General features: G+C 31.1%; 1 protein-coding gene across 6 annotated transcripts in view; it reads left to right on the top strand.

Moving 5' to 3' along the window:
* The window catches only part of LOC118191120 (regulating synaptic membrane exocytosis protein 2-like), a 231,493-nt gene that overhangs the window by 186,394 nt on the left and 33,003 nt on the right, over positions 1–12,096 (top strand). For 3 of the 6 annotated variants that reach the window (XM_035361915.2, XM_035361928.2, XM_035361936.2), the window contains exons 15-17: positions 801–975; positions 6,352–6,560; positions 11,175–11,316. In XM_035361915.2, the coding sequence (XP_035217806.1) occupies positions 801–975; positions 6,352–6,560; positions 11,175–11,316 (526 nt within the window). Of the gene's footprint in view, positions 1–800; positions 976–6,351; positions 6,561–11,154; positions 11,317–12,096 lie in introns of all 6 variants that reach the window. The other 3 variants (XM_035361922.2, XM_035361950.2, XM_035361943.2) reach the window with 2 other exon arrangements.

The following is a 12,096-nucleotide window of genomic DNA, read 5'->3' as shown; positions in this document are numbered from 1 at the left end:
AAGAATTATTTAATATATTATATTTGTGTTGTATTCAGAGCAATAGTAACTGATATTACGTTAACGTTGTAAGTTGTCAACGAAACCAGTCATAAGAGGGAATATTCAAATGGAAATTGAAATGTCTCATTTCTTCTACTGAAAATGTTGTTTCCAGACCCCTATAATTTGTAGGCCTTCTTTGGCTCACATTTATACAGAATGTTTATCTAATATATATAATTTTACGATTTAAATATTCTGCGTTCTTCTAAATTTTAATCTTCCTTCCATATACCACCATATACCATGACATATTCGCCATGAGATAGCCTGAATCCATGGTTTGTTTTCTTGACGTATTACAAAGATGTTGCCCTGGGGGCATCACAAAATGGACCAATGTTGCCTCCTCAAGGGATGGAACAGACGATACAGACAGCCAATCTTTATGCAAGAATCGAGTCGGGCCCTCGGTGTAAGCCTGGAAGCCAATCTTCACTAACCAACATATACCGTTCATTCAACATGGCACTGTCTTCCCAATGTTCCGTTAAAACCTTATATATTACCCTAATCATTGTTTTACAACAAGTGTTAATGAAGTTGATATTTTGAGAATGAAATTTTAGAATGATTAAACTTACTTTTGGCATTGTCACTTATATTATGATGTTACTAATATTATACCGTATGTATCATAGGTTCATTTCAGATCTCTCCGAAGAAAAGCAAAGTCTCATTTAAAAGATTGACATCTCTTTTGCGTGTTCTTATTTTTACTGTGTCATAACTTGTTTTCAAAGCTGTGAATCTTTCAGGTGCGTACTCAGAATACGACCGTTTCGTGCAGCGTCGAGGCGGCGGATCCCGAATGGCCGCGGCGCTGGGCGTCGGTACCTCCAGTCCCCTAGTCAGTCCCGAGAGGAGCGACTCAGAATGCAGTTCCAAGTTCAGCCTCAGCAGTGCCTTCCATAGAAGCAGTCGCACGCTCGGGTCAGTAAAACACTGAATTTTGTCTTTCGCTTTTTTATTCCGATATTGAGCAAAGGTCTTGAAGTTGCAGTTTCAATTTAAATAAAATCTAATATTTGTTTCATAGAACATGAATTTCTACGTAGCAGTTGCTAACGGTAAAACATTATGTTAAAAGAAAAAAAAAATCATCTCTCTTGGGTGAAGTGAGAGACAGAGCTTCATTAACAATTAGCAATATTGCTATATCCCTTCAGATCTGGCAATATAATTAAATTGTCTGCATCGCAATTTAGAGAGTTCGATTTTTCTTACTCTTTTTTATATATGGTAATCAATAAATACACCTTTCCGAAAAAATGTGTGGCCTTAACTAATTCAATTCTCTTTTAAGTGGAACATAAGATTTAAAATAGTAGTGTTAAAATAAAAAATTAACAGAAATAAAGAAACCTTAAGATGAAAATTTCAAAAAGTGTAAAGGATATCTGTAATAGACAAATAATATTTTTTAAAAAGAAAGAGAAACTAGAGTAATCGACATTTCACCATACTGGAAAGCCGATTATTAAAAATAAATAAAAAGTATAATCTCTTTCGGTATCGAGTATCCCTGGCAATAATCAGAACAGTCATGTTGATACATTCTGTAACGATGAATTATATTCTGCCAAAGAAATAAAATTTGATCCTCCAAGTTTACGTAGAATTTTTGTTGTTAGCGTGGCGTGCAGAGTCATCTCTAGAAGCAATTCATAGTATTCAGCTAATTGCAGCAAATACAGAACTGATTACATAATTTCAGTCTTAAGAAGTAAGGGTGCTACACTTTTCTATTGCCAGCATTTCAATGGTATGGTCTTTAGACTCTTTTTTTTTTACGAGAGGAATTATTCAAATACATTCCTTTGTTTTATTTTGACATATTTTATTACAAATTAGAGGATAAAAAACACGATAATTCAAAATTTTTTAATTTTTATATTTTGTTATGTTTTTAAATTTGAAGTGTTTTCATCTTAAACATTAGTATATGCGTTCGTACATATAAAGTGTATTATTTACGATTTGTATGCCTTCGTAAATAATATATAGTATATTAGTTACATTTTTGCCTTATTCAAATGCATTTGTAAACCAATTTCCGATTTTTGACAATGTGTTAGTTTTTAAGAATACCCATAATAAGCGAAGGATAAGTGTACATTTTTGTTAGCTAAGCTCAGTATTCGAAGACTCACGACTAAAAAATCTACTAATAATAAATCTGAATCATGCAAATTTGCACACAAAGACCAAATTTTTAATACAAATATTTCTGCACTGGTGGAATTTCGGCATCAAAAGCCTGTAAAAGGATTTGCAATTTCATTATTCTTCATATGTAAGAACGTGAATTTAATTTCTCTGGTTGTACCTGGAAAAAGTACTTTTCGTTTTTTTTTTTTTTTTTTTTTTTCCAAATCCGAGGGTCTCTTAATTGATCAAAATGCATCTTGCCAAACAACATAACTACATTCCAGTGGTCGAAACTTTAAATCACATGTTAATAACATTACAGGCTGAGAATTTACGGACGCAAGCAATCGACTATTCACATAAAGCTCACTTCAAGTAAAAGCAGTTCATTTAGAAGCTGCAATAGGTATGACTGTCGAAAATCCAGGGATTTGATGACAAATGTTCAGGAATTCTGTGATAGTTTTTTAGAATCAGTTTTTTAGTATATAAAAAGCATATATTTATCTATTTGATATTCGCTATCTATGCTTGTGTTAGTTCGAATGTTTTCATGGCAGCAAGAGGTTTCAGCATGCTTTAAACCCAGTACCCACCGTCATTTGATGGTCTACCATTAGGCTATTCAGGGCCATCATTTGAAAAAACTAGCGAAAATATGTTTCCGTAGTTTTTCGGTTCATGTTTTAGAGCTAGAGATTGATTAATAAGCCTAAGTATAAATAAATAGTGTGGATACAAATTGGTTATATAAATAAATGTAATTTTAAGACTAGTGGTAATCCTCGGGTGCCAGAATGATTTTTGTTGGATCAATACGCGGAATCTGAATCTCATGATGCCTGATTAAGTATTCAGTATCATGCGCATTTAAAAAAAATTAAATGCCCATAAAAGTTACTGTGATGCATTAACTGTTTTCAGCAATATGCAGAAGAAGAGTATATGGAGGAAAACTAGGCCAAAAGTGAGAAAGAAGTGAATCCGACAAGATACGAACTACATTAGAAGTTAATTACGTCGAGCTGTCGGCTAAAACCTATGTGAAATGCATTAGGGGATATCACATTATACATTACAAATTAACCAGAGTTGTTTTTGTTTCCTTTTGAATGTTATTGATGTTAAAGAAATACTTCTGATAATGCATAGTCAAAGATATCAATTATATCCAATTTATCTTTATTGCTTCTAGATTATGTTTGCGTAAAGTATTAACTCGTTGCAACAGTATTAATTTGTATTTACATTTCTGATATATATTACTAGAACGCCCGGCACTCATGCGAAATTACCGCTGTTCTAGATATTATAAATTGTAATTAAAATAATTTGTGCAAAGGTGTCTGCTAATTTAAACTACCCAGGGCAGGCGGCGAGGACGACCCTTTGCTTACTGCCCCACGGGGTTTCCCCCTTCTACTTGCTTAAAGTAGAGTGCAATGAAGGAAACCACTGGCGGTATATTTCTTAAGAGCCACCGCTAGCTCATTCAATAAAGGTGATTTAAATAATGAAATGTTAATTCACATGTCAAAGATCTCTTTGTACACGTTTCTTGTATAGATCTTGTAAATAATTTTCTTGAGGGCTTTTCTTGAATGTGTATTCTATAGTAGGTTATAAAAGTTTTGTGTATTTATTGTAAAAAAAATTTAGAAATAAATAGTATCATGATTTTTAAAAAAAGCTGATGTGTAGACCACAAGATTTCTTTGTACGAAATATTAAATTATGCCCATTTTTTCCTGCATTTCATTTAAACTTATTTCCTCGAATTTCAGTATATAGATATTTCTCTGTAAGAAGGTCATGTATGAAAGTATTGTGGAGTCGTGGAACCACGAATTCATTAATTCAAATAAAGGGAGCTTAACAAAGAGATTTTTCCCTTCTATCAAGATGAGATTGTCATATCATCACTTCTTCACAAACCATAAATTAACCCAATTTCTTACTGGCCATAGAAAGTTCAAAAGTTATTTGAATAGATTTAAGTTGAGCTTCGAGTCTGTCTGTGATTGTAGCCTCGGTGGAGAGGAAAATGTTGAACATGTGCTTCTTCTATGTCCTAAATATAAAAACGAAAGAAAAGTCTTGAAACTGCAACTGAAAAACTTTAATATTAACTGGCCTCCAGAATTTTACCAATTTATTTCCGAGAGAAGTGCTTTTAACACTTTTTGTCAATTTATTGTGAAACTTTGTAATCATCCTTAATTTTATTTCAGTTTTTTCTTCTTTTTATTTTGTATTGTGTTTCATACACATACTATGTGGTACATGGGGAACTTATTGTGCTTCTTTAATAAAAAAATTTTAAAAAATTAATTTAGTTCGCGTCAAGGCAAAAATACATAAATCTTCATTAAAAATTTAAAAACATTAAACACCAAATACAGTTAAAATATTTAAAAAACAGTTTTTATAATTAAAATTACAGTTTCTACGCAAAAACAAGCGATTCGGCAAAAAGTAGATATTTTCGGTGCACAAAACTAAAAGTTTTCTTTTGGTCCCACTCGGCAAAAAGACACAGAAGGTGCAGAAAGAATTAATTCACTATTCTGCTGAGTTTCAAATGTAAACACATATGGCTGCTATAGAAAAAAGTTAGGCTTAGTCGCAATTGAACAACTTTTAAATTAAGATACAATAACGCACCGATTAAATATTAATTTAGAAGTCAAACAACAAAAATCAGCGTTATATTTTCAAATTTTCACAGGGCTAGTTTCAATGGTTTTACCGAACCATCGTCCTCAGCTGCAAAAGAGCAATAAATTTAGTATTGTTGTAATGAGTCAATGCTTTAAACTTAAAAGTGTAACCTTGTAACAACTGAGAAACTGAGATGAACTGAGATGATTCGACTATGAAAGCCGCATATAAGCATAAAAAGAGATATGCGCTTTTGCAGCTTCTTTGTTTGACTTCTAAATTTTAAATTGTTGATAATTTCACAAATATTGCATGCAGATTAACTATGGCGTAAAAGCTTTAACCGGAAGATAAGAACAACATAATTAAATCATTTTTAAAGCAAAAAATGCACAATTTACCAACATATAAGAATAAAAAAACTGAGCTTATTGAGCCGAGTAACAGTGTGGGCATATATATATATATATATATATATATATATATATATATTATATACACGTTTGGTGCTGCCGACTGCAACCAAAAAGTGAGGTCCACAATTACATGTTATAGCAGTCGTATATACAAAATTTCAACGTTCTGAGGCTACGCGCTTTTAAGTTATGAGAGATACATACAGACGCCACGGAAAAAATCTCTTTTGAATCCATTTTAAATCAGTTTTATACTTCGTTTGTGGAAAAAGAGTCAATTCTTTATTCTGTCCTTATGTACAAATGTTACGCAAAAACGTCGTTAATTTACATTCGATAGCGGTCGAAATGGATATTTTCATTGAAATATGGTACCCGGAATTTTTCGTGATTACAATATTTCGTGCAAGGAAGTAAAAAGTTCATTCGTTCAATAATTACGAGTTCAACAAAATTTACATATTACAAACTCACACACAGAATTCTTTTAAAAAATATATTCTTATAAATTTGATTAAAAATAGGAGGAAAATCTAAGATTCCATACAATATATTTTAAAATGAAATAAAATTTAGAAAGGAATAACATTTATTAGAATTAAAAATACATTTAGTATTGTTGTAATGAGTCAATGCTTTAAACTTCAAAGTGTAACTCTGTAACCACTGAGATGAACTGTATACTACTGATACGCTTCGACTATGAAAGCCGCATATAAGCATAAAAAGAAATATTTCTTTAAAATCGATAACATTTAAACTTAAACAAAAACAATCCGCGTTAATTATTGTAATACCTAATCTGTTACTCCTAATGTGTTTAATACCTCTCATATTTCAGAGTCAGCTCAACATGATGGATATTCTTATCTGTTAATGGACTTCTTATCTATTAATGTAATTCGTATGTTATGATACTCAATTACTACTCATTTCCACTTGACTTTCTCCTATCTGCCTTATCTATGTAAGGTAATAAATCTTTGAAAATTAAATTTATTTGCACTCGTTAGTCATTAACATCCTATGATATTCCGGTATTATTTTTCATCTATTAACTGTTATTTTGTTTTTCTGTTAGGGAGTTTACGGGTCGTTCACCGGCTTATGGGGGACCGGTTCATCCGTCGTCGAGAGAGATAGACGGTAGCCTCTCAGATACAGCAGTGGGTTTGGCCACGGAATCGAAAGCAATGATCCGTCGTTCCACTCCGACAGAGAATAGTTATGCCAAGAGAAGCCCTCATCTTTCGAAGAAGAGCAGCAGCACCTCGCAACTCAGCGTAACAGGTGAATGGCTTTTCCTTCGAACTTCACTTTTTGTTTCCATTTCCTTAGTTTGCTTTGCTTTTTATTTATTTTTAAAGGAAGCTCAAACAATATTAGGTAGAAAGAAACATCCCAAAATATTCCCCATAGTAAATTAATACCTGTAGATAGAAGTAACAAAAATTCTTTCCCTCAGTAGGATAGAAATGTCAATTACCACTGCGCATAAAAGTCTCCTTTTCCATATTTATACATATGGCCTGATGTAATCTCAATTTTTAAATGCATTTCAATATATTCTCTGAACGACAGGTTTCATAAAACCACTGAACACCGGCAGTCACACTTAGTTCGAAATCCCAGAAAAAGGATTGGCTTTTTCCATGCGCAATGTAAATATGAGGCAGTGTCCTTCACGAAGGTATCCCTCCTTAGTCAGATATTCCTCATGTGCTTTTTCAGTTTAAACATGCTTTTCCATCAAAGTATTCATCTTCAGCTAAGAACTGGTAGTTTTTAAAATACGTAGAAGGGTAAATATACTTAGAGGGATTTTTACTTCAGATTGTGTTTATTCATTATACATTTGTTCCGTATAATAGTTTTCACGTAAATGTAATCACTTGGAGTAAAAAGCTTGTGAGATTTCTTGCAATGTGCATTCCATTCAAAATAGTCTCTAAAAAACAACGCTTTAAATTAAATTGCTTCCCATTTCTTTTTAACTTTTCCTGTGGCTATAAAAATAGCTATAATTTTTTATTTCTGTAAAAATTTATAATTAAAGTATTAAAGAATTTTAAGTATTCTTCTCAACAAGTGAAGTTTTAATTAAAATTGTGCATTATTCATTGAGAAAATTTCTTGCTTAATTTTTAAGATATGTGTAAAAGATCAAACATTACTTAAGTTGTTAATGCTAAGTAGCGTTATAGAAATTCAGAATTTTAAAATTTACCTTTCTCAAAAGTAGTGCATTTTACGCTACGGAATGTTCAAATTTTAAAGCAACGTTTCATTTATTCTGAAAGAAAATTATACCTGAAACATAATTAGTAAAAAGCGTAAATAACTTTTGTATATTTTCTCCGCTCAACACCTGATATATTTGATTTAGACATTAATATATACATTTCATTTTTAAGCTTATTACATGAGAATACTTAAATCTTTTAGTGAAAGAAGTTTAATCAATCAAATTAAAACTTCGCTCTTTAACTAATGTAAACAAATAGAAATATGGTAACAATAAAATTGTATTTTATTAACTAAATTAATTGCGGTTTTATAAAGTGCTATCTACTTTTCTTACCTTTCACGTTTTTATTAACTTCTGCTCATTGGTAGGGGAATTTCTTGAAAGAATGTTTGTCTTAATGTTCTGTTTTTTCTCATGTGTGACTTAAATATGGAACCTGTTTCCTTTGTAAAGATTTCTAAGAAGACAAACTTTCCTTTAGATAGCTTAGTGTGCTTTTCCATATTTAAATAATGAAATGCAGTACAAATGTGATCTACTTCTAGTGTGCTTCCATCCATTCTATACTTTGAATAAAAGTCATAGTTTAATTAAATATGAAAACAAACTTTCACTCTAAGTACTGGTTTTTCGACATCAGCAAATATTTCAGCAGAATATCTGATTTGGTTCGAGATTGTTTTACTCAAAATAAACATAAAATAGATTGGCAGTGCGATTAACGATTGACGTGTGCTGATACCCTCCCATGACACCATTGTGAATTTCACTGTTCTTTTAAAATGAGTAAATACTGTGATTCTTTATAATCATATGTTGGTCTTGAGATATTAATCTTATAGATGAAACGAATTTGCTAAAATATTTTGGATGTAAAGTTTGAGGAACAATCTTGAGTTACAACCAGTCTTGTCTAAAAAAAAAGCTGATATTTCATTAAATAATTTACTTTCATGATTCAGTTCTTCTTTGGGAGTTAAAATCCTTGGACTGATTTCTATAACAGCTATACTTTTCATGGCGTTAAATTAGTGGAATTTTATGTTACTTCAAAATGCCAGAGACGCGTAGCTCATTTTCTTTCATTTTATAAACCTTTCTGCATTAGAGAATCATATTTTTTTCAAACTACGATTGATTTTCTAATGGGTTAAAAGTATAAGTAATAAATTTATGTGTTTTTATGGTCTTTTATACTTCTTATTCTGAAATTATATTTAAAATAGTTAAACTGTATTACATTTCTCATAGCAAGTTCACCATCCTTCTTTTTATTTTGTATAAACTTCTCATCTGGCTGTATTAATTGAACATACTACTATTCATTACGATGATTTTTATTACTCTTATTCTTTTTAATGCTTTTGTAAAGTTTTTACAAGGCGTATCCTGTAAACATACGTCTGAATACTTCAGAAATTTTGAATTATACATAATGTTCAAACGCTTAGTTTTGGCGTAATTTAGGAGAAATCTTTCTTACTAATAAAAATAGTGCATGAAAATTAGAAAACACAATGATAACAATGGATATATGACAATAATTTATAATCATAAAACACGAGCTTATTTAACACTCGGAAAAGTGAAACTGTTAATTTTTTTTATAAAATGTACATTTCTACATCATTTAGCATTAAAGGAAAAATAATAACAGCTAATGTAACATAACTTTTAGTCGTGGACTAATAACTTGTGGAAGTTAAGCAAGGCTGTGAGGGAAATTATTCTATTTTCATATTATTTAAGACACTATATTCTTTGTTTCTTGCCGTGAGTATCTAGTAACCTGAGACTACCACAGTGTAACTTGAAGAGTGTTAGATCTAGCGGTATATTATCAAACGGATATTTTATACGAATAATTATCAAATTATTATTACATTTATACGGATATTTATGCAGATTTATATTACATATGGATAATTATCAAATTATGTGAATGTAAATTTTTCATTCTTAAGTTTTCAACTACAAATTATAGAAACACAAAACAGTAAACAAAATCAGCAGAAAATTAAAATTTCAATTTCAGAAACACGAAGGATATAACTACTACTTTAGAAAAAACAGTGTGGCTTAATTGTTCAATTCATTGTTTTGTCAAGTTTTATACGAATTACTTTTCATTTCGAAAACGATTACAGATTTTTATTTAAACACAATAAATATATCGTTGAATAATAATGTTAAATCATGTTAAACATCCCAAAAAATGAAATAAGTAGAGAAACAAACTTAGGTTTTCCTGTCAAATGCAATATTAAAATTTGAATCATTAATTTTAAGGTAAGTTTTAGTATCTCGAACTTTAAAACAATATTAAGTCCACAGCTAAATTAATTCACAAATTCAGCAGTAGTTATATCTTCGCTTCAATAATTCATGCATGATTCTTGGAAATAATAGTTATATTTTGTACTACTGTAGAGTATATTTAAGCTAAATACTCATTCTACCCCTCCAAATCGCGAGCATGGAAAAATCCTATCCGATCATTCACCAGAATAGAACACCTTCCCACTCTGCACTCTGTGGTAAAGCAGGCAGGTTGTTGCGAACATTTATTTCCAAGGATAGTTGACAAAATGGACCCACTCCTTAGCATTCGTGAACACTTTTGGGGTCCGAACTGCTACTGGTTTGGAATTAAATAAAACCATTGACTTAGAGTGATAAAATTCAGTCTTCTTTACCTAAAATAAAGAGTCGCTGCAACGACTGCAAACGATATTTCAGGATGTTATTAACTCAATGAAAACCAACGCTGAAAATCGTCTCGATGTATGACATGCGCGCATTTAATCACACACACGTGGAAGCATTGCAGTATTTTTCAAATTCTAGCTATTTCCGTACTTTTATTAATTGCGATAAAAAAATAAACTTTTGAGCATATTCCATTAACACGTGAACTACTACTGAGTCCTACTATTGTTATTCGTAAGACTATCCTACAGTTTTTAGTAAGAGCTTGTGTTCTTACGATACGTTATTGGTGGAAACTATTGACTGTCCACTTTATTCAACAATTACCGAATTCAAATTCCAGTAGGCTAATTGTTTATTATAATTCAGAATGCATTTAAACGGGTCCTGTTCTTAGCCAACGCATGCGAAGACCAAACCAACGGATTACTTAGAAAACTATTTATGGTCTTAGTCTGGAAATGATTCCCTTGGCATTTTAAAATTAAATTTTACAGCATAAACTTGCAATGTTTGAAGTTCAATATTTTGAAACTCCCAATTTTAAATCTAACAAAAATTATCTCTCTGTCGTGTATTTTATACCTGCGAAGAATAACCTTAACTGCAGTGAAACTTAAAATGCGTTGTAAGAAACTACACGTTTATATAAAAATAATAATATTCGGCAGTTAAATTTCTCTTGTATAAAAGAAGTTTGAAATCTGTAAATTCCAGGTTAACACTTCAAGAACTGTGCATGTATACATGGGAGTGTTAAAAGGATTTTTCGCCCATAATGCACAGGAAAATGGCCTTTTAATTTAAATACGGTTACCCTAGCAGAACTTAAGTTTAAAAAATTGGTTTTGCTGGCTTTTTTTTCTTTTTTATCAATTTTCGAGTCCGTACATACCAATGTCTCTGAGGGTAACCTGTGTCTCACAGTGTACGATTCCCACCCAAAGGGCACAAGAAGCGGCTCATCTTCCGGCGAAGGAATGGCTCCTCATCCTCATTCGTGGTGCAGCGCAGTGAAGAAATTCTACCTGACGTCCGGGCGGGTAGCAGTATTTCGTCCGATGGCAGCATAAGTGGAGACAGTCTTACGTAAGTGCCCCATTCCGAGACCGTCCTGTCAGCCGTCTCTATGATCCAACCCCTGGGTAACAGTTCTAAAGGCCCCCAAACTAAGTGCAATATGTGACTCGTGAAAGATAAGAGAGAGAAAATATTCGAAGACCTCACATAGATATAGTGCCATTTTCTGTAATATCTTTCTTGTAAATAGGCTAATTTTCATTTTTAGAATACTAGCATAGATGTCAATGTTTTTTCAATTACAAATAATCACAGATAATATAAAACTATTCCTGCATGTAATAATTATAAAAAATGTTGTTGGCCAACATTAGAAAATTTATGTAGCATATTTTCAAAAAAAAAAAAAAGGTTTGAAAAGTATTTTTTGAACATTTTTGTTTTTACTTATACGTATCAGTTTATTTCTGACATATTTAAACGTATATAAAATAATATATATTTTTTCCACTAAAATAATTCATTCTTCACAAAAAATTTGTAAAATAAAACGGAATTTTTAAAATTAAAGTTTTATAAAATTCCATTCGCGTACGTTTATTAAGTCTCTCTGAAGAAAATGAGAAAGACAGCCGTAGAATAAAATAATGTAATAATGAAAAAATAGCAAATAAATGCATATGTAATTATTAACAATTAATTTTTAATTATAAATTAGTTAAAAATTTCAGATAAATGTATCTATATCTATCTATTTATCTATATCTATATCTATAGATATAGATATAGATATATATGTGTGTGTATATATCATTATGTCGTAAAACTAATAAATTTTAAAAAATTAAC

The sequence above is a fragment of the Stegodyphus dumicola genome, chromosome 4 (genome assembly GCF_044657685.1).
Source record: "Stegodyphus dumicola isolate Sdum_Otavi_A_Nest chromosome 4, ASM4465768v1".
Classification (NCBI taxonomy): domain Eukaryota; kingdom Metazoa; phylum Arthropoda; class Arachnida; order Araneae; family Eresidae; genus Stegodyphus; species Stegodyphus dumicola.
Note: the sequence above shows the minus strand (reverse complement) of the source record. Positions and strands in the feature narration are given on the sequence as shown.